The sequence below is a fragment of the Notolepis coatsorum genome (genome assembly GCF_963971535.1).
Source record: "Notolepis coatsorum genome assembly, chromosome: 14".
In the NCBI taxonomy this organism is placed as follows: domain Eukaryota; kingdom Metazoa; phylum Chordata; class Actinopteri; order Aulopiformes; family Paralepididae; genus Notolepis; species Notolepis coatsorum.
Window position 1 is genome coordinate 57,140,739 of NC_140178.1, and position 24,156 is coordinate 57,164,894.

Below are 24,156 nucleotides of genomic sequence, written 5' to 3' on the forward strand. Positions count from 1 at the left end.
GAATCATGGGCCATTGGCTAGTGGTATTTCACTATAAGTGATAGATTTGCAATTGAAAATTCAATATGATGAGAGAGAGAGAGAGAGAGAGAGAGAGAGAGAGAGAGAGAGAGAGAGCACTTGTCATTTGAATTGAGAGAGAGAGAGAGAGAGAGAGAGAGAGAGAGAGAGAGAGAGAGAGAGAGAGAGAGAGAGAGAGAGAGAGAGAGAGAGAGAGAGAGAGAGAGAGAGAGAGAGTGTGTGTCTTGCTCTCTCTCCCTCTCCCTATATCTCTCTCTGAATATGCACTATTGTATCAGTACCACATGGATGGATTCAGAGAAATATCACATTGTGTGCCGCCATAAGCCTTCGAGGGCTTCTGCATCATCATGCAAAACTGACACACAAGCTAGATAGCATATTATATGACCATGCCTAAAACCTATAGGTACATTTAACTTTAAAATGTACCAAACAAAAGTTATGGGGGGGGCATATATATATGATATAAGAGCAACTTTGGTGGACCATGTCATCAACCATGGCCTGACTATGAGGGATGCTGGGCGTCTAATCTAAGCTGCTTCACAGTGGCATCATAATAAGAACATTCCAACTGGAAAACAGGTATGTATTCACCTCTCTACTTTTTTTATTACATTGGATTCCATTTCGTCACAGGAAAGATTTGCCTCTAGGATGAAACCTAGGTATGTAATTTCATCTTTCCTTGTGACAATATTGTCACCCACTGTACAAGAAGACTGTACAAGAAATTCCTTCTGTAATGTACTGATTTTCTTTCTTGTGTACTCTGCCATACAGTAGTTAATGTTAAATAAAACCCATTTGAATTGAGAGAGAGAGCAAGTGTGTGTGTGTGTGTGTGTGTGTGTGTGTGTGTGTGTGTGTGTGTGTGTGTGTGTGTGTGTGTGTGTGTGTGTGTGTGTGTGTGTGTGTGTGTGTGTGTGTGTGTGTGTGTGTGTGTGTGTGTGTGTGTGTGTGTGTGTGTGTGTGTGTGTGTGTGTGTGTGTGTGTGTGTGTGTGTGTGTGTGTGTGTGTGTGTGTGTACATGTCCACGGACGTGCGCTTGCCATAGTGATTGATGACACTTCACAGGCATGTCTTTAGTATAGGTTAGAAAGCGACCTGGGTTCTCAGACAGACAGACAGAGAGAGAGAGAGAGAGAGAGAGAGAGAGAGAGAGAGAGAGAGAGAGAGAGAGAGAGAGAGAGAGAGAGAGAGAGAGAGAGAGAGAGAGAGAGAGAGAGAGAGAGAGAGAGAGAGGGAGAGAGAGAGAAAGCTCCCATCTGGTGGAGATTTGGGCTCTACTGAGCCTACCTTTCTAGTTGAAACGTTGCAATTTTTACATCATGCGTAAGCTGTCAACTAGCGAGATGCGTTGTTACAGAGCTGGTTACAGAGCTGGTCCACACTGCTATTATGAAATGACCCAAAATGTATGTAAGCTTGTCAACTAAAGCGTCCGTGTTTAGACAGCGCGGGTGAGCAAACTCGTCACACAGCAGCCAGTGGCTGATGTAGTTCACGTAGCCCGCTTGAATGAACTGCGAGAGATAATTCATACCTCGTATACACACACGCACTCTGCCATACAGTAGTTAATGTTAAATAAAGCCCATTTGAATTGAGAGAGAGAGAGAGCGAGAGTGTGTGTGTGTGTATGTAAGCTTTTTTTTTTCTTTATCTGAGAGAATGTCCGCGAATGTCCTCAGACTCCTCAAGCAGGAGAAACGACTGCAAAAAGTCGAGTCCTGTGGATATTATTGCAAGAGATAATTCATACATATTATGAAAAGCCAATCTGTTGTTTAGAATTTGGATGGGGGGGTAGGCTCTGATACCAGTCTCACGCCTCTGCGGGGGTGTAACACCTATTCACAGCGCACACGCCGCTATTCTCGAAGACACTCTGATGTCACGAGACCGCCGCCATCTTGGTATAGGGGGACCATACGGATTTCTACCATCAAATGCATGCGTTGAGGTCCGTTTTTATTACATGTTTTATCACATTCTTGTTCATTTCATAACATTTTCATACGATTTGTTTTGAAAATATTGAGGCCAACATGGCATTTCACTATTTCGAAAGCCTTTCTGGTGATTCTAAGGCGAGATATGAGTCAAAGAGCTCCCCCTGATTGACTTGACATAATGTCCATACAAAACACCTGCAGACATGGCCATCTCTCGAATACCCAAATTGAAGCTGCTGTGTTACGTTTTGTACTAATAGCAAACACAGAAATCCAAATCGCAAGTTTTATATAATACCAGCTGATGCATCACGGAGGAAAAAGTGGCTGGTGGCTAACGTTCGGCTAACTCGCTCTGTGTTGTGGTCATGGTAGCTACATGCTAAGCTAACGTTAATTACATAATATCGAACCGATAGGAGCCATGTATGTGCGTTTCGTGACGCGCTGTAGTTCTCCTCGCAAACGGAGATAATTACAATCATACCATCTAGCAAGAATTAAACGTATTTACAAGTCGTATTACGTTTAGCAAGTAAGGAGACGTATACATTACATGTCAAAGCACTAGAAATTGTAATTTTTCTATTTTTATCGATTTCTGAAAATATGTACTTTTTGAGCATTTAGAAGACATTCTAATTCTTTTGTTCTCCGCAGACGGGTTCAAAAACCCCCGTTGACTTCAGAGAGTTGTTCACCTCCATAGACCTGAAGGATGCGTATTCGCATCCCGATCTTCCTTCCTAGGACATACTTACGCTTTCTTTTTCAGGGCTTACCGTACGAGTACCAGAGGCTGCCGTTCGGCTGCTCTCTGGCTCCTCGCATCTTCACCAGGTGCGTGGAGACCGCGCTGGGGCCTCTGCGTCGTCAGGGGATACGAATTTTATTCTACCCTGGACGACGTTCTGGTCCTCGGCCGGTCAGAGAAGATCGCCAGGTCTCATACCAGGCAGGTGGGCTGTGCGTTCGGGGGTGCCTGGTTCCCCTTTTTCGCACTTTGGTTGAAGTTGACTGCCTCCCCCCCTTCGTTAGGACGGGCGGGTGGACGGGACTCCCCTCCTCCTTGGCTGGGGCTTACAGGGCCCTCAGGAGGTGCATTTGACATGGCCATGCGTCCGCTCTGCCCTTTATCTCAGTAGGCAGAGCGAGACGCGATTGCCAGTATGATAATATAATGTGAGGTTATTCTATAACCCTAGTTATATGAATACTGGCTGAGCGTCTCGCTCATCAGCACCCTGAGGTCCCTTGGATGTTTTCCGCGTATGGAATTCTAACTTGGAAGGGTGAGGCGTGACCACTTCCGGCGTAATATAGAGGCACGCATGGGAGTGGCGTGGTCACGTGCATTTGTTTTGTTTCCCAGAGCACACTAGGTGCTGGAGATAATGATATATCTCCGTAGGCAGAGCGAGACGCTCAGCCAGTATTCATATAACTAGGGTTATAGAATAACCTTACGTTTTAGAGCGGTCTAGGGTAATTCATGAAATGCTGGGTTAAAGCCCTATACGTCCATTCTACTATAGACGTTGCCATTTCTTGCCTGTATACGCTATTATCCCAAAATCAAGTCTATATCATAGGTATTATGTTCCATCATGAATGCCTGAAAGGGAGGGGGGGGTCATTTCTGATTATTTGATTGTCAGTAACGGCATTCGTATTGAACACTAAAAATGGTTATCAGCCCGATCGGTGAAAAATGATTGTAGGATCAAGCAAAAATTGAGGTCAGATCATTCTTACCTGTGATCGGGAGTATTCCAAAAATAATATTCCAATTTATTTTAATTTTTTTTTTTAATCTTTCCCCCCCCCCCCCCCTCCTTTTTCCGATTTTTCTCCCAACCCCCTTCCTGGTTGTTGCGCACTCCCCCCTACTGTTGGTCCGGGAGGCCGGAGACTGTCACATGCTTTCCTCCGACACATGTGCAGCCAGCCGGCAGCCAGCCTGGCAGCACAGATTCTCACCGGGAGAGTGTAACGTGTGGAAGGTCACACTACCTCCCTCCAGATCCTACCCTCGCTGTGCAGGCGCCCCGACCGAACTGTAGGGGTCGCTGTCCACAACGCCCAGGACCCACCCATCAGCTTTCCCACCCCTAACACTGCCAATTGTGTTAGTATGAACGACCAGCCAAGCTGATAGCAACGCCGAGAGCTGGACTCGAACCCAGCGTCTCCAGCATTGATGGCGAGCGCCTTGCCCACTACACCACCTAGCCGCCCATATTCCAATTGTTTGATCGCCATCTGATACATCCAATGTCCATTTGGCCCACGGCATAATCCACCACAACATATGGATCGGGGTTATTTGACGCGCTTCAATGGAACCGGCAGAACGGCTGCTCTCGCCCGACAAGGAAACATGAAACCAGAGACGCTTGGCCGTCCCACAGAGAAAGATACAAGGTTGCAAAGGGTGCTCGATACCGCCGTCTAGCGGGATGCGGCCGGTATTGCACCTTGGGGACCTCAGGGTGGATAATGAATACAAATATCTAAAAAAAGGAATAACGACCCAGAAACGACTTTTCTCGCTTTTGGCACTGAACGACTTAGGCCCAGAAACGACTTTTCTCGTCTTTGAGTGGAAAGCCGGTGGGGTGGGTCCTGGTCGTTGTAAACAGCGACTCCTACAGGTCGGTCAGGGCGCCTGCACAGCGAGGGAGGGAACTGGGGAAGGTAGTGTGATCCTCCCACGCGTTACATTTCCCCAGTGAGAGTCCTCGCTGTCAGGTGCAAAGAGGCTGCTGGCTGTCCACGTGTCGGAGGATGCATGTGATAGACTTCAGGGCTCCCTAGACCAGCAAGTGGGGGGCAAATGTGCGCAACGACCAGGAAGGGGAGGGGGGAATTGGCATAATGACTAAATTGGGATGGGGAAAAAAAGATATTACGCAAATGATATATTACATACAGTGTGCAATTTGCTCCTGGCTAACAGAGTGCAATTTGCTCAGGATTTCTCCAGTTGACTCGCGGATCATCCGAGTGCAATTTGCTCATGATAAGGTAAAATAGTATAAATACTGCCCATGCAACAGTATGCATGTCCTATGTCCCTAGATTGTGTTTTTATATGATAGACATTTTGGTTTTGTAGCTTATTAGTGGTTAACGAAAACTGAGTTTTCGCAAAATAAGTCTCCTGCCATATCTTGCTCCTCTTCATAGATTCGCTCGTACGTCCGGGTTGTGGGGGTACTAGAGACATGACCATGATCACGATTTTATGCACCGGAGTCTTCTGAACACGTAGAGATGATTGGACCTTCCTACACTGAGCTATATGGTAACTTTCGACCACCTACCCCCTATACTACAGGTGAATGCCATTGCCTCATTGTTGCAGAGGTATTATGGTGCACCAAAGTTACTATAGCTCAGCGTGGGAAGGTCCGATGGACTCAGGGTTTATCTCTACGCGTTCAGGAGACTCCGTTGCATAAAATCGTGATCATGGTCATGTCTCTAGTACCCCCACAACCCAACATATGAGCAAATCTATGAAGAGGAGCAAGATATGGCAGGTGTTACCTTTTTCTGTATTAACTCAAACCTTAGTAAGAGTGCAGGGGAGTGTTCTCTTAGCACTCCAGGGCCGAAGTGCCACTCATGTAACGTACTTATTAACGTACTCACTGGACTTCGGGGTAATTCCCTCTAGATGTGTGGTGACAGTAAACCACTGGAAACCGCTCTCTTCAGGACTGGGCATTTATTTCCATTGCATTCTTCATGTGATTGATTAACGTTACATACAGTACATGTCAAAATCTGCTTCTCTCGTTCCCGGGTACACACTGTCTAATATCACTATTCGCTGCTTGCGTAGCCCACCTGTATCCCACCATCCATCACTCTTAAAGGAGCAGGCCATACCCTAATCTTATAACACTACCCCCACTCTGGATGGCAATTAATTAAATACAATAACATTCCAGCACCCCTATGACTACACACAATATATCCTAAACCGATTACATAGACATTTGTTATTTTTTTCCCTTTCTTTTGAACACCCCTGCATTCCCATCGACTCCATTCCAATGGGTGCAATACCATCCGGGAGACGATAGGGGCGGTATTTGCCCTTTTCAAGCCAGTCCCAATGATACCGTGAGGCTGGATGGATGAAAAATGAATGGATATCGCTAAAAAAAGAAATAACGATTAAATAACGAGATTTCTCGTCATTGGCACTCAACGCATGGCGGCCAACAACAAGATTTCTCGTTGTTGGCACCCAATGTGTTAATGTAGAATGATGTGGTGACTGTGCAGACTCAGTCACGAGTGTTTTAGTGCGCAGGCGCTTCCAGTGAGTTCGAACCTCACTGTCGGAAAAGCAGAAAACATTTTATGATATTTTTTTCTAGTTATTCTTGAAAAGAGAATCACAAATTCCATTATTCTATGGATAGTAAAAAAATATATAGTGCAACATTAACTGAGCTTTAAAGTGAAAAGAGCAGCTTTATTGGTCAAGATTGCAGAAATTACTACTAAGCACCCATAAAAAGCATGCTTAAATCAATATACAGTATATATACAGTATATATATAGATTCATATATTATTATTATTATTATTATTATTATTATTATTATAGTAATTGGCTATAATACTGCAATATAAACTGAGCTTTATAGTGAAAAGTGCAGCTTATTGGTCAATATTGAAGGTGCTATATTGCAGGAAATTGCACGTACAGGTGTTCATTAAATTAAAAAACATCTGCCCTGGAGGGGGTCGTGCTGGACCCCCTACAAACCACCACTCGCCTGTCACTTAATAATCTTGCACCCCCACTTTCAACTATAACTAGGTGGCCATGCTCTAGATCACAGAAGGTGTATCTAAATGGCAGCCTAGCAGAGGTCTAGAGTGTGGCGTTCCGCAAGGAATTTGCCTAGGACCTTTGCTCTTCTCCGTATTTACTAATGACCTATCTTGGGCTACCAAATGTGCTACAACAGTTATTTATGCAGATGATTTCGACATTGTATTACGCTGCACCATCATGCAATGTACTTAATGACGTTTTGAGCAGAGAACTTAAAGTTGTGCATGACTGGGTAGGGTAGTATGTAATAGACTTGTCCTTAATATCTCCAAGACTAAATGTATTGTGCTGGGAACAAGGCACAGGTTATCTACAAATCCAAAGCTTGTGTAATTCGGCAGTTCAACAAGTTGAAAGTACTAAACTCCTTGGAGGGATGCTGGATTGCACTCTGTCTTGGTCTCAGCATATTAATTATATTGTTTTGAAAATGGGAAGAGCAATTGGTATTTCCAGGAAATGTGCTTCTTTTGTTCCCCGTCCCCTTTTATGTCAGATAGTGCAAAGTTTAGTTTTATGTCATCTTGACTATTGCTCTGCGATGTGGTCATCTGCTCCCTGACCTCAGGAAGCTCCAGGTGGTCCAGAACAGGGCAGCACGGTTGGTACTGGGCTGCTCACTAAGGTCTAATGTGAGCAGTATGCATGCCCTGCCTCTCTTGGCTTAACGTTGAAAATAGATTGTCTTTTAATATACTTGTGCTGTTCAAGTTGGTCATGAGCAGTAAAACTCCTGTTTTTATACATAAACAGATTGTTTTTAGTAATACTGTGCATGAGCATTACACTAGTTCCAGTAGTGGGCAGCTTGATTTGCCAGGTCCAAAAACCAACGATTTAAGGAGATCTAAAAAAAAATTGAGCATTAACTCTTTGGAATAACCTGCCTCAAAACCTCTGTTGCATTTACAGTAGATTCACTTTAAAAAAATATCTTAATTTGTATTTAACACTAAATTGTATTTAACACAATTATTAAAAGTCAGTACTCAACACACAATGCATAATGAAACTAACAATTACGATGGCTAAAATTACATGCAAGCACAGAAACAGAACTTTTATTTTTATTGTTTTCTGTTTCTGTGCTGTTTCTGTGCTTGCATGTAATTTTAGCCATCTTAATTGTTAGTTTCATTATGCATTGTGTGTTGAGTACTGACTTTTAATCATTCTTTTTGCAATAATAATTGTTTTTGTATGTTTTTTTTGTGTGGACCCCAGGAAGACTAGCTGGTTGCTATGGCACCAGCTAATGGGGATCCGTAATAAAATCAAAATCAAATCTCTCACCTCCGATCTCAGCTCTTACCTCCTAGCTCTCACCTCCTAACTCCCAGCTCCCACCTTTCAGCTCTCAGCGCCAAACTCCCACCTCCTACTTCCCAAAAACCATCTGACATACAGTATGTTGTATAACTGGTGACAAGTAAGCGGATGTACAGTATTTTGTAACAAAAGTCTGCAATAAAATGAAATGTAAAGCAGTCTTATTTGTTTATTCACCAACGCAGAAAAACAAAGTTCACAAGCCCATGAGGAGTTAAAAGCAGTTTAATAGCACTTAGGTGGTTTTCACAAAGAAGTAGAGATCCAGAGAGAGGGTACAGCATGTGGGCCAATATGCTATTTAGAGAAGTTTAAAGGCAGAATCTTTAATGCCGTCAAACAATGACCTCTACGTAAAAGAGTCCTGCTTGGTATTGCACTTTGTTTAAATGTTTTATTTTTATCTGATGTGTGGGTTGGAGTTTAGCAACTTATTATACTGTGATCTTCTCCAGACCTCTAATGGCTCTGAGGTGTGGCCAGCAATAGCTCTCCTATCCCCGTCAAACTCCAACTCGCACATCAAACCAAAACTAAACAAAGTGCAATACTAAGCAGCTCTTTTGCCTAGAAGTCACTGTTTGACAACATCACATAGTCTACCTTTGTGGATCAGGAAATGCTCATGTCTCTTCCCATACAATCCCAAGATGATACATAGAATAAATTCTTCCCAACTCTAGGCAAAGAATACAGCCATGAATCAAAGCCAATATTATAGAATACAGCCCTGAATCAAAGCCAATATTATAGAATACAGCCCTGAATCAAAGCCAATATTATAGAATACAGCCCTGAATCAAAGCCAATATTATAGAATTGATTAAGTTTAGTCTCCAAATCATTCATCAATGAGATATAGTATAATGAGAATATCATCACAGTAGTGAATGCCCTACTGGGTACAACTGCTATAATATCACACTGTCTAATCGGAATAATGTATAATACAGCTGTTTTGCTACAATAATCAATTGATTCACAAATAAATAAATTATCTCTCTCTATGGAGTATTGCAGTCTGAAACCCAGCAGAATAAAAATTTTAATAAATAGTATAAATAGTGAAAGTGCATTAGAAACATGTCATGTGATGAAGATTAACAATTTAATCACTTTTCTCCAAAACACTGAATGCTCTACCCAAGCTTAGAACGGGATTGTTTGGGTTTTTAATTACTATTGAATTTATTATTGACATGGAGTTGTTTCCGTTCAGGCTGATCAATGCCTCAGGTCCCCCCCCCCCCTCTGCCCCCAAGTGACACTGGCACAATGACACTGACTGCACTGCACTAGTCCGTACTGGAACTCTGCACTCTTCACTTTATATATATATATGTATTTTATTGATTAATCCTCCACTGCACTGTTTTCGTTTCTTGTCATGTGTCTGTGTTGGTGTTGTCGTTTACTGTGAAAAAAGAAAAGAAAATGCATACACTGTATTGCTTCAACAATTACCAATGTGTTTTACACAAATGGCTCAATAAAGGAATCTGAATCATAATCTGAATCTGAATCATCCAAAAAGGACCAATATTGTGGTCCAGTGGGAGACAGTAGGGCTGAACACTGAACTGTGACAAGCAGCTTGGACAGAGTAATGTTTCAGCCCCACTGATACACAAACATGAACACATTTTGCCTCCTATATTCCAAAAACCAAAACACTGAGGCAAGAGCTTTAGGGACAGACCAAAGAGACTCAGTTAAACATGAATCAACCATAAACTACCCCTGCACAGCAGTAAAACCACCTATTAGACAGCACAGGCCATTGCAGAATATGTGTGAATACATTAGTGAATACATTTAGTATAGATTTTCATTCTTCCAAACCAAATCCATTATTGAGGGTTTTGGATAAACGAGATTCTGCTAAGATGTCTTAACCCTTTTGTTAAGTAGTCCATTTTGTACTGGACAACCTTTTGGTGATGTTACACACTGAGAAAGTCGAAAATGGTTTTCCTGGGAAAATAAATCTCCCTTTGTGTGATGTCTTTTTCATGGCATCAAAAATAAAAACGTGTGATGTATACATCATATCACAGAGCTAGAAAAGGACAAAGGACAGAGTAGGTGGTTTTCACAAATAAAGAGATATATAGAATGATATTTACCACACGCAGACACACAAAACAGGGCTGGGCGATATGAAAGAAATTAATATGATGATAATCATCTGGAATTTTTCTGATATCGATATGTCACGAATCGATATGTGAACAGTTACGCAAAATCCCAAGATAAATAATCTGATTGCCGGTCATCGCATTGACTTTCCTGATAATGTAAAGTGTGATATCAAACCAAAACTCAGCTATTCCCAAATAACATCCCCTCAAATATTGCAGACATTTGAGTTAATATGTAATTGTTATCATCATTCATTTGTATTACAGAATTGTGTGCAACAATATCACAATATTACAAATTCATCACGATATGATTACGGATACGATAAACGTTAATATTGAGTCCTAACACAGAATAGCCCCCATCATACGTGTGTGCGAGTGCCGGAGATCTCTCTAATCGGCCAGAGGACAGAGCTCTCCCTGCATCTCCAGAGGCAGGTAGCAGGTGGGAGGAGACGGAGACAGAGGCTCCTCCTCCTGGTACTCAGAGTTCTCCTTGTACCCGCTCCTCCGGCCGACGCTCCCGCCCAGCCCCATGCTCCTCGTGCCGCCTCCCCCACTCCGCGGGGTGCCACTGCTGAAGCTCGCTGGCTCCGCACCACGCCTGGGAAGAGCCAGGAACGTTGGGAATATGAAGGAGGGGTAAATTAGGAGAGGGCGGAGGAGAGAGTTGAGAGTTTGGCAGGGAGAGTTGAGTTTCCCCCCCCAAAAAGGTTTAAAGTCAAACTGAAATGAGATTCACACAACTGTTGTGTTTGTTTGGGGGAATTGGTGGCCTAAAGGTTAGAGAAGCAGGTTTGTGACCGGAAGGTTGCCGGTTCGATCCCCCAGACTGGCAGGGAAAATCTGGGTGAAGTCAATGAAGCTCTCTCGTACCTCAATACCAACTGCTGAAGTGCCCTTGAGAAAGGTACTTACCGTAAATCCTCAAATATAAGACGGGTCTTCTATTTACCTCAGCTGCAAAGAGCACCAGGCCTTTTTTAGAGAGAGGCTTATATAAGAGGCAGGCCTTAATATCCAAAAATTACACTCATGGACATAATCCCTTCATTTTCAGACTTTTATTGCATTATTATTATTATTATTATTATTATTATTATTATTATTATTATTATTATTATTATTATTATTATTATTATTATTATTATTATTATTATTATTATTATTATTATTATTTTTTTTTTTTTTTTTTTTTTTTTTTTTTTTTTTTTATACGTACATTGTCTGTCTACATTTATTTAGACTAGCATTGGTATTTAAATATTGAGTGCAGTTGAGTAATTGTGGGATTAACGTAATTCACACACTGAAGTTGGAACTGTCTATACTAGGTTGTGGGGTCCCGACGGTTTAGCGTATGGTACCTTCTCGACTTCCTCAGTTGAATCGAGTTGTTTACATGCAGTAGCTTTAGCTACTAACGTTATCATAGCATCATGGTCTGTAATGTGTCAACTGGACAACGCCAGCCTCGTCTGCCAACGCCATATAGATAGCGAACGTTAACGTTTGCAAACGAAGTCAACGTCATCCAGCTGACACCACAGATATAGATATTATGACAACGTTAGCTAGCGGCTAGCGCTAAAGCTAACCAGAGGGAAACGTTCATGTACGGTAGTCAGTGTAGCGGGAGGCAGCACTTGATTTCCATTGGCAAGAGTTTATCTCATTCTATATCACGGCACGAAAAAAAATAAAAACTTTTTTTTGCGACCTTATATTAGGGACCGGCCTGTTTTTGTCTAAATGCATCAACACCCCCCCCATTATAAGAGGCCCCTCCTTTATCGGAGGTCCCTCCTCTATTTGAGGATTTACGGTAACCCCCCAACTGCTTCAGTGGACAACAGTGTCAGACTGTGGTTGTACTGGCCAGCTCCCAGGTGTGAATGTATGTACTGTAACTGTGTTTGAAAGGCAGTATTCACTTGAATATTAATGACTATTCATTATAAAGAAGGCTTAACAGTGATTTGATTTGCTATGCACTTTCACTGTTGACAGCTGGTTTACTGATTTCAAATGATACAGCATGATATCAATGGCATTACTGGATATGCATATTCCTGTATTAGAACTACGACTATGACCAGAGACAATAGGGACACAATTTGTTTTCCTGCTTTTTATGATATATCTCATACATAATTATTGATTTATTTTTTCATACGAATTTTTTTCCTGCTGTGATTTCAGTTTGACTTTAAGCCAGTTTGACTAAGAAAATAGTGAAAGCCCAGGAGACAGAGCAGATGATTGGAAGGAAACCCTCAGTATGAAGCCAGTAGAGTAGAGTTTAAGGGCTGATTAAAGGTATCTGAGGACATGTTAGACAGTATGAAGCCAGTAGAGTTTAAGGGCTGATTAAAGGTATCTGAGGACATGTTAGACAGTATGAAGCCTGTAGAGTTTAAGGGCTTATTAAAGGTATCTGAGGACAGGTTAGACAGTATGAAGCCAGTAGAGTTTAAGGGCTGATTAAAGGTATCTGAGGACAGGTTAGACAGTATGAAGCCAATAGAATTTAAGGGCTGATTACAGATCTGAGGACAGGTTAGACAGTATGAAGCCAGTAGAGTTTAAGGGCTGATTACAGATCTGAGGACAGGTTAGACAGTATGAAGCCAGTAGAGTTTAAGGGCTGATTACAGATCTGAGGACAGGTTAGACAGTATGAAGGTATCTGAGGACATGTTAGACAGTATGAAGCCAGTAGAGTAGAGTTTAAGGGCTGATTAAAGGTATCTGAGGACATGTTAGACAGTATGAAGCCAGTAGAGTTTAAGGGCTGATTAAAGGTATCTGAGGACAGGTTAGACAGTATGAAGCCAGTAGAGTTTAAGGGCTGGTTAAAGGTATCTGAGGACAGGTTAGACAGTATGAAGCCAGACCAGTAGAGTTTAAGGGCTGATTACAGATCTGAGGACAGGTTAGACAGTATGAAGCCAGTAGAGTTTAAGGGATGATTAAAGGTATCTGAGGACAGGTTAGACAGTATGAAGCCAGTAGAGTTTAAGGGCTGATTACAGATCTGAGGAAAGGTTAGACAGAGAGGGGCAGTGGGAGTTGGAGGAAAAATCTAGTCATTTCACTTGAAAGTATGCATGTATAAATGGCATTACATACCAGTACATTTAAATGTGACTGTTAAACACAAGTTAAATGTGATTGTTAAACACAAGTTAAATATGATTGTTTCTTAGATTTTACACTTTATTTTAGGGGGCAAAAATAAGGATTAAGTACCTGGTGGGAACTAATAAGGATCTGGATCATTAAATAATGATTAAGTATCTGGTGGGATCAATAAAGAACTATACTGTATGTTATAATGATTAAGTATCTGTTAGGAACTAATAAGGAACTATATGTTAATAATGATTAAGTAGCTGGTGGGATCAATAAAGAACTATACTGTATGTTAATAATGATTAAGTATCTGGTGGGAACAAATAAGGAACTGTATGTTAATAATTATTAAGTAAATGGTGGGAACTAATAAGGAACTGCATGTTGATAATGATTAAGTATCTGGTGGGAACTAATAAGGAACTATATGTTAACAAAGTGTAAAAACAAATATTAGAATTAGAAGTAAGCAGGTAGAAAATAGGGATTTGAGAGTCAAATGGATATTTCTATACTGAATGTGTCATTGAGAAGCAAAGTAAAAAACCATTTTGAAAGGATTTCCCTGCACTGAGACATCAGGTCTGAGTCACGGATAGTTCAACGTTAAAATGTTTTGATATAGTTCCTCATTCGTTCCTAGGCACTTAAAGGGATAGTTCAGTTGTTGTTGTTTTTTTTAACCCTAGCCCTATCGACTACTTATCAATGATGTTGATTGGTAGAATCCTTTCTCAGCACGATCCATGCTGTTTCTAGCTCTGGCTAGTTAGCCACAAACTACGTCAAACTAAGGCAAAGTCAATGGGGTTAAGCTCCTGTATGTACAAGCTAACTGAAATTCATTGAAATCTACATTGTGTTGCACTGTGGAGTAGATTTCAGTGAGCTTCAGTTAGCTTGTACAGTTCACCCCACTGACTTTGCATTTGTTTGTGGCTAACTATCTGGGAGCTAGATTGAGGAACAGCATGGATTGCGCTGAGAAAGGATTCTACCAATCAACAACATCATTGCTAAGTAGGAAATTGGGCTAATGTTAAAAACATTTCTGAACTATCCCTTTAATCATTATTATTGTATTCCTTTAAATATGTTGTTACTATACACGTTGTTTCATCACATAGGGTGTGTGTGTGTGTGTGTACAGGATATGCTTTGTACCTGATCTTGCTCCTCAAGGAGGACACCTCCCTGTTGAGAGCGTCATTGGCCTCTGTGGCCTCCTCCAGCTCCCGCTGTAGCTTCCTGCGGGCCGCTGCCACACGCTGCGCCTCCTCTTCCGCCTCCTCCAGCTGCCGCTTCAGCTGCTTCATCCTCACGTTGGCCTTGTCCGCCTGCAGGGACGGTGGACAACAAGGACTGTAACAAGGACTGTAACAAGGACTGTAACAAGGACTCTAACAAGGACTGTAACAAGGACTCTAACAAGGACTGTAACAAGGACTGTAACAAGGACGTGAAGGATGTGGGTCTTTTCATTGAGTATGACAGAAATAAGTACTATGTAACTAATAGTGCTATAACACCTTTTAATTCTAAAGTACGTAAAGTATGTAGGTAAAACACCTTTTAATTCTGGCAAAGTGGGGTTGAGCCTCTTAGACTACATCGGTATTAGACATTTCACTCCATTTTCTGTAGAAGCTCAGGGCCTGTGGTTCATAAACAATAGATAAGACAGGGCTAGAGCTGTCCAAGGTCAGCCGTTGCTAGGTAACAAGACAGAGTTAGATTCAAGCTTCGAGGCTACATTTCCTTAAGAGAAACATCATGAGAGAGAGAGAGAGAGAGAGAGAGAGAGAGAGAGAGAGAGAGAGAGAGAGAGAGAGAGAGAGAGAGAGAGAGAGAGAGAGAGAGAGAGAGAGAGAGAGAGAGAGAGAGAGAGAGAGAGAGAGAGAGAGAGAGAGAGAGAAGGAAATATAGTTGTGGCTAATGTTAAATAGAGTTGTGGCTAACGTTAGATAGAGTTGTGGCTAACGATAGATATAGTTGTGGATAATGTTAGATAGAGTCGTGGCTAACATTAGATAGAGTTGTGGCTAATGTTAGAGGTTGGATATTTGAATTTTCCATGCAATGTATCTGAATCACATTTTCTTAGTTAGTAGCCTATATACAGTACAAGTGCTGATGTTACCTGGTCCTTGTACTGTTCTGCCTGCTTCCTCTCGTCCTCCATCTGAATGGTCAAATCCTTCACTTTCTTGTCTCTCTGACGCTGACCCTTGGCGCCGGCCTGGCGCTCTCTGTGCACACAACACAACACATTGGATACAGCATTCCAATCTGCTTACGGATCTCAATATGTCCATACAGTGTAACAATATCTACAAATAATATATAATTAGAGCTCTGTAGTATGAATACATTTTGACACAAAGAATCCAAAACAGAATCGAATTGCAAACTTCAAATCATACTGTATGTTTTTTGAGACACTGATGCGAGTAGTAGTCAATGTCAAACAGCAAGAAAAGCTATCTATGAACTCCCATTTCCCATCATGTGTCCCACCTGTTCTCCAGCTCCAGCTGCTCCTCGGCCTGCCTCAGCTTGGCCTCCAGGGCGGTGATGGAGGACTTGAGTTTGGAGCGGCCCTGGCCCTCTGTCTCCTGGAGCTTGGCCTTCAGCTCGCGATTCTGCCGGTCCAGCTGCTGCCTGGAGGCCTCTCTGGTCTGGGAGGAGGAGCGCTCTGTAGCCAGCTCACATCCCAGCTGATCCACCTGGATAGAGGGTGAGATGAAGATACTACCAGGGTTCCTCCTTCACATCGTTTAGAACAACAATAATATATCATATTGTATCTAATTCTCAGATTAGTTGTGGTACCTTGGTAAAATGACAGTAATCCAATGAGACAATGAGACAATTGCTAGTATAGTATTGTGTATTGTATATTATATGGTAACTCAGAACATTGTACATATGTCTATACCGAACACTGTGACCTCATTTTCTTCTTCTAAATTCATGCTATATTATGTTATTATGTTATTTGATACTATCTTGTCTAGCACAGTCTCTGGAGCGTAACAGTAAGAAGCATTTTGTATGAAAGTATTCTGTACTTCTGTATGACAACTATTAAAGAACTTGAACTTGAACTTGAAATAACTGTTAACCTAATTTTCACAATAAGACCAGATTTCCCATAAACCATTTTTCTTACTACACTTATATAACAAGTGTTTCTAGAAAGTTCCATGACTTTTCCAGGTAATACATGACTGTAGGAACCCTGTAGGAACCCTGTAGAAACCCTGTAGAAACCCTGTAGAAACCCAGTAGGAACACAGTAGGAACCCTGTTTTCCCAATTAACTCGACAAAATGATTAGTTGACACAATCTTATGAGTCAACAAAGAAGCCCTACTCCCCAGCACTACAGCCCTTTGAACCCTGACCCCTACCAGCTGCTGGTTCTTTCTCAGCCTGTCGCTGAGGCTCTCCATGTTGGCCTGGTCCTCCTCCAGCTCCTCCTCCAGGTGGCTGATCTTAGCCTCCAGACGACGCTTCTCATCAGACATCAGAGACCTGGCCAGCGGCGGAGGACATTAGAGGAGAAGAGGAGGATCGAGGAAGGGAGGAAGAGGAGGATACATAGGAGGAGAGAGGAAGAGGGGAAGAAATAGGAGGAGAGAAGAAGGGAGAAAGAGGAGGAGAAATAGGAGGAGAGAAGAACGGGGGAAGATGAGAAGAAATAGGAGGAGAGAGGAAGGGAGGGAGAGAATGAGAAATAGGAGGAGAGAAGAGGGGAGGAAGAGGAGGAGAAATAGGAGAGAGGAAGGGGGTGGAGGAGGAGGAATAGAATGAGGAGAGAGGATGGAGGTGGAGAAGGAAGATGGATTCAGGGACAAGGAGAGAGGGAATGAGAAGAGGAGGAGCGAGGAAGAAAGAGAGGAAAGAGGAGAACATGAAAAGCCCTTGCTCAGGGAGGTTGTATAGAGTCCATTAAACTAACTGCAGACAGAATGAAAACGTATGATGAAAAGCTGTTGTGTCAACTTACTTCCCAGACGAGTTGTTGGCCAGGTCATCAGACAGCTCATCTCTCTCTGTCTCCGCCTGCTTACGGGCTCTCTCAGACACTGACAATGCCTAGAGAGAGGGGGGGGGGGAGAGAAAGCAGGGGGGGAAGGACAAGAACAAAGAAAGAAAAAGGGAAAGAAAGGGGGAAATAAAGAGCACCACCACCAAGATTATCAAGACAAAGAATAAAAAAAAAGTTTTGCCATGTTATGTGAATCGATGTAGACGTTATTTGTTATAGGCCACTCCCCCTTTTTGCCAATTGGTATGACAGTTAATCAGCGGTCCTTTGGCTCATGACCAACTTTTACACAAAATATTGTGGAAGTCTGTGAATCAATTTGGAAGTTATGCGTCTTTTTGCGATAAGCCACTCCCATTTCCACACTCCCTTTTAGCCAATAGACAACTCATGGGTGACATATTTTCTGGCTGCTCCCAAATCTCTAGTCTTTGCTATAGCTACTGTATATTGACTATAAGGTCCCCCAATTGGGGGACCCTGCTTTTCTTTATCATAAATCTATCAATAGAGACCGTATTAGATCGCCAATTATCATATAATGGGGTATCATTGGAAAGCCACACTCATTGGCAAGTCAAGTCAAGTCAAGAGTTTTATTTGTCACGGCATACAAGTATACAATGAAATGCGGGTGGTCTTGCCCGCAACGATGTGCAATACAGTGGTACAACATATAATAGAATCCAATAAAAACAACATTGTGCAATAACAGGTAACAGGTAACATGGTGTGACATCTCGGTATCTGTACATAGTTATTTACAGAGCATATAGGACATGCTAGGTAGCTTTGGTAGTGCAATACACTGTTACTGTTGCTATACTAATTTAAAGTGGCCTTTCCTTTTGGCAATAAGTGTGGGTGAGTGCGGCTTGAGTGTGTGCCCGCTCATGTTAAAGTGTTAAAGTGGCTGCTAGTGCACAGCGTGCGTGTCGTGTGTGTGCTCATGTGTGCTTGTGTGTGGATAGTTCAGTGTTCTGTGGCACTCAATGTTCATTGTTCAAGGCTCTGATGGCCTGGGGGCAGAAGCTGAGCCTAAGCCTCTCTGTCCTAGTAGCTGGGGTTCGCAGGCGTCTGCCTGACCTCAGCAGCTGGAACAGGCTGTTATTGGGGTGGTGGGGGTCTTTCATTATTCTGCAACAACCCTGTCCAAAGAATTTCGAGATCACCAAATGATTGACGGAGCTAGAGCCCCGGGAGTCGGGGGTGGTAATGTGTACTTTTGCGTACTTTGGCGCACACCTCACATATCGGCATGTAACTCGAGAACCGCTGAAGGGCAATCGACAGGCAACAAATAGGGCTTTAATTCTATCTATATATTGTATTAAAAGAAATGCACACCCGAGCCGCTAGACGTCGGCAAAGTGGCATCGCGAATCGTCCTCATGAGGGCCCACATGTGCCCTTGGATGTTAAGAGGTTAATGTTGTTTTTTTTAGCCAAGAGTAAAGACCATAACCCTATCAAAACAGTAGTCAAAGTGTATATATTTTTTTTACCGATGTTTTATACGATTTACCGAAAATAAGAATTTATCGGAAAAATGCAAGGAAATGACTAAATCCAGATTTAACCCTGCCATTGGAAAGAAGAGCCTTTTCCCTATCCATAGATGTATGATTTGGCCATAATAAGGTCAAGGTCAAGTTCAAGGTCAAATATGAATTAAAATCGATCATAATTTTTTATTTTTTTTTTTGTATCTCTCTTTCTCAGATTTTTCTCTGTTTTCTCCCCGTCCCAATTTAGTCGTTGTGCCAATTCCCCCCCCCCTCCCCTACCTGGTTGTTGTGCGCATGTTCTCCTACTGGTCGGTAAGGGAACCCTGAAGTATCTGCACGCTTCCTCCGAGCCAGTGGCTCTCTTCTCACCTGACAGCGAGGGCTCTCATTGGTGAAGTGTAACGCGTGGGAGGTCACGCTGCCTTCCTCAAGTCCTGCCTCCCCTGAGCAAGCGCCCAGACCTGACCTGTAGGCATCGCTGTCCACAACGCCAGTTTCCCACCCACGGCTTCCCTCCCCCTAACCCAGCCAAACGAGTTAGTATAGCGATCAGCCCAAGCCAAGGCAATGCTGACTCCGGGAGTCGAGACCGCAGTCTCTTGCATTGGTGACGAGCGCAATCTCCGCTACGCTACCTGACTGCCTGATTATCATTTATTACTGTATCTACAAATCCTTCTATTTAATCATCTTCCCTTTATTCATTTGCTTAGATTTCTTTGAACACTTGATCTCAAGAAGGTGCTGAATGAGCTCAGTGAGCGAGCTCGGTTCGGGCACAATTGTAACATGGTGTTATTCACCGGCACAGATGCAAAAATAAATCATAATTTATATTCTCCTTTCTTTCATTACAATTTACTCAAGCATAGTAACAGACACAATATTTCTGACACTGGAAATACATACCCCCTGGTCCCTAGATGTTCCTAGATACCAAGAACATGCAAATTGGCCTTGTAGAAGTTGAGCAATCTTCCAAATTTTACTTAGGCATGTACCTTTAGGCGAGATTTCTGAAAATAGGGCTACAGCTTAACAGGTTAGATCACTCTTTGTTCCGTGGTTCATGCAGCTGTGGTCCCGTGAACAAAGCATTCTAATATACATCTCTCTCTCTGATAAGAGAGGGGATTTAGAATATTAAATCAGATGTCATCAGTGTCCTCCTAGGCCGAAAATTGTGGCTGCTAGTGGGTTTCAGTTTCAGTTTAAAGTTTACTTTATTTGAACAGGGACAGCACACATTAATGAACATAAAGTAAATGTGTGAGACAGTGTTAGCGAAAGCTAATTTTAAACTGTTGTCCCTGCGCCTGGTGTTAAAAAGCAGCTAAAAAGAAAGCATAACATATATGGCATACAGGTAAAACCTGTATGGAGTGGAGAAACCTTCAACCAACCGACTGACTGTGAGCTAGAGAGCTGCTGGTCGCAACAAAGAAATGAAGGCAGTATGTTCCTGATAAGATAATGGGTCTCATTCTCCAACTGACTTACGACAAGAAATTTGCTCTCAGGGCCATTTGAGTTATCTTAGGGCCGGTTGTGGGATTCCCGAACCGTCCCTAAGCTTGGATTCGGCCGTGACTGAGAGCAGGATTTACGAGCGCTGAGGAGCACACTTAACTTGACAGACTGGTGTGCTCCATGTTCTTAAGGGCTTTATTTGGGAGGAATTATAGTGATTCCTTCATGTCAACCCTACAGGCCTCCTTGGAATTAATTAATTAATTAATCATAATTAAAATAAATATGACAATATTTGTACGATAAAAAATTACGCAGTCGGAAAAATAAATAATATGGATTCATCTGATCACAGGGGAGCTGGATTAACCATATCTGAACCAGCTATTTTGGACAAATGTATAATTACTTAATTACTCAGATATTCAAACACAATTATCCAATTATTGTGAAATGATTGAAAATAATAATTATTTAAAGGTCCCATGTCTTATAAATGGCCTTTTCCAGTGTTTAGCATTGTTTTCTATGTGGGGTTGTATCAATGGGGTCTGTGTCTCTAATTCTCATTTTGGCTTATCAGTCCACTTCATATGTCACGAGATCCTCCTCCCACTGAACTAAGCCATTCTGAATTTCTGAATTTCACCTGTGACGTCCAAGAATTCTCATCTGCATAACTAAGATTCAAGATTCAAGATTCAAGAGTTTTAATTGTCACGGCATACAGGTATACAATGAAATGCGGCTGGTCTTGCCCGCGACGATGTGCAATACAGTGGTACAACATATAATAGAATCCAATAAAATACAGTGGTACAACATATTAATAGAATCCAATAAAACAGTGCAATAAACAGGTACATGGTGTGCCATCTCGGTATCTGTACATTAGTATTTACAGAGCATATAGGACATGCTAGTTAGCTTTAGTAGTGCAATACACTGTTCCTGATGTTATACTATTTTAAGTGGCCTTTCCTCTGGCCATAAGTGTGTGTGTGTGCGGCATGAGTGTTAAAGTGGCTGCTAGTGTGTGAGCGTGCTCAGCGTGCGTGTCGTGTATGTACTTGTGTGTGGATAGTTCAGTTTCTGTGTCTCTCGATGTTCATTGTTCAAGGCTCTGATGGCCTGGGGGAAGAAGCTTAGCCTAAGCCTCTCCGTCTTAGTCTCTAGAATTCGCAGGCGTCTGCCTGACCTCAGCAGCTGGAACAGGCTGTTATTGGGGTGGTGGGGGTCTTTCATTATCCTGCAGGCTCTGGATTTGCACCTCTTGTTGTATAGAGCCTGCAGGGGAGGTAGCGCAATACCCGTGGTACGCTCGGCTGAGCGCACCACACTCTGTAGGGCCTTCTTGTCCTGTGCCGTGCTGTTCCCATACCAGGCAGTGATGTTTCCGGTCAAGATGCTCTCTACAGCTCCTGAGTAGAAGGACTGAAGTATCTTCCCCGATACTCTGAACTTCCTTAACTGTCTCAGGTGGTAGAGGCGCTGCTTCGCTTTCTTTACTACTGTGCCTATGTGTGTTGACCATGTCAGGTCCTCTGAGATGTGGACCCCCAGGTACTTGAAGCTGCTCACCCTGTCCACGGTAGCCCCGTTAATCCTCAGTGGTGTGTGTGTCTCCCGCTGTCCTCTCCTATAATCCACGATCACTAACACCCCCTCTATGGTTGTAGCGCACACTCAACCATTCGCTCAACAACAGAGCGAGTGGAAATACTGACACTTCTTCAAACGGGTTGACGTGCACGGGTGCCGACAGAGAGAATCAACAATTCGCTCAACAACGGAGCAGTGGGAATAATGCGGAAGCAGTCTCCCTGTCCCTGACTCTCCCTCTCTCTCTCTCTCCACCTGCATTTTACACACAATCACTTGAGCCGCTCACACAGCGCACACGCACATGCGCGCACGGAGCGATCTATCTTCTCTCTCTCCCTCTCTCTCTCTCTCCACCTGCATTTTACACACAATCACTTGAGCCGCTCACACAGCACACGCACATGCGCGCACGGAGCGATCTATCCTCTCTCTCTCCCTCTCTCTCTCTCTCGCTCGTTCTCTCTCTTGCTCTCTCTCGTATGTATCACGCTGTGTGGGTGACTGTCACTCAAAGCACTTATGGGCGGAGCCCAGCCCAAAACAGCTTGAAATCTTGAAGTGGAAAAATGCTGCTTTAGAGTACTTGATTAGAAATACTAAACAATGCATTTTTTTTTTTAAACCTTACAGATGTGTTCCATAGACTCACAGGAATTGTGTAAAATTGCCCAAATAGTGAAAGGAATAGCAAAACACGGGACCTTTAATGCCTTCTGTGGCATTTGTATTCATTATTTGTTAAATATCTGTTTTATTGATTAATTATAAATGTTCCTGGTTGTTGCTCGCATGTGCCCCCCACTGGTCGGTCTAGGGAGCCCTGAAGTCTATCAGATGCTTCCTCCGAGACATAGGAGACAGCCAGCAGCATCTTTTCACCTGCCAGCGCGGAATCTCATTGGTGAGGTGTAACGTGTGGGAGGTCACACTACCCTCACCATCTCCCTCCCTCGCTGTGCAGGCACCCTGACCGACCTGTAGGAGTCGCTGTTTACAACGACCAGAATACCACCCCACCGGCTTCCTTCCCGCTGAGTCTGCCAATTGAGCCAGTATGACGGCCGACCAAGCCGGAGGCAACGCTGACAGCCGGATTCGATACCAGTGTCTCTCGCGTTGGTGACAAGCGCTTAGTCCGCTGCGCCACCCAGCCGCCTCAATTAATTATACATTTGAAAGAATGCAGGTTATAGCCAACATACAATATATCCCATTGATTGGTACAATGGGACAGACATTTGTTTTATATAGCTATAACCTGCATTCTTTCAAATATATCATTAATCAATAAAACAGATATTGGAATACACTATGTAGCCTACCTGTCTAATGAATGAACAGTAGGCTTATATTATTCTAATTACTTGTTTAATTAGGATTTAGTAGATACTATATATATGCTCTGCCCCATACATACAGTACACATATTAAGGCCGCCAGTGTCGGGCAGCGGACTGGTGGACTGTACTACTATAGGCAGCGCAGTATCTGTAATTTCCTAATGAAACAAGTCATTAGAATAATATAAGCCTACATGCGTTCATTCATTACGCACGTAGACTATACAGTACTGCGAGCGTGTGTGTGTGTGTGTGTGTGTGTGTGTTTGTGCAGGGGTGCAGTCGTAATATCAGAAGTGCCTGTACGCTGTTTAAATGACGCCACATGCACGCACGCTCCCGCGCGTACATGTTCCCTCGCGTGCGCACAGAACAGATTATTATTATGAAATAGTAGGAAACATGTTTGTATAGGAAATTACTAGTTTTAGTTAAGTTTTTGTAAATATTGCCTTGAAATAGACTCGAGAAGCTGAAAAAGGTAGCAGGATGTAGCCTTCAATATATAAAGAAATTATATTGTCAACAGATATTGTTGAAAAACAAACAATGTTTTAAATGTAATTGTAGATACAATATTGTAGTTACAATTTCTTTAATTGAATTAACTTAAACTAGAAAAGTAAATACAAACTAAATTAACAATGTAACTTAAGGACAGTTTCCTTCTGAAGCACAACTTAAGAAATGTCTCATCCTTCCAGTCGGGACCATTTGGTTCCACAGCTC

General features: G+C 42.6%; 1 protein-coding gene across 1 annotated transcript in view; it reads right to left on the reverse strand.

Moving 5' to 3' along the window:
- Positions 1-10,708: 10,708 nt before the first annotated feature.
- The window catches only part of LOC311240534 (myosin-14-like), a gene marked incomplete at both ends in the record, with an annotated part of 182,806 nt that continues 169,358 nt past the window's right edge, over positions 10,709-24,156 (reverse strand). The window contains 6 exons of the mRNA XM_084329113.1: positions 10,709-10,919; positions 14,615-14,787; positions 15,591-15,699; positions 15,968-16,176; positions 16,864-16,987; positions 17,463-17,551. Of these exons, the coding sequence (XP_084185239.1) occupies positions 10,709-10,919; positions 14,615-14,787; positions 15,591-15,699; positions 15,968-16,176; positions 16,864-16,987; positions 17,463-17,551 (915 nt within the window). The remainder of the gene's footprint in view (positions 10,920-14,614; positions 14,788-15,590; positions 15,700-15,967; positions 16,177-16,863; positions 16,988-17,462; positions 17,552-24,156) is intronic.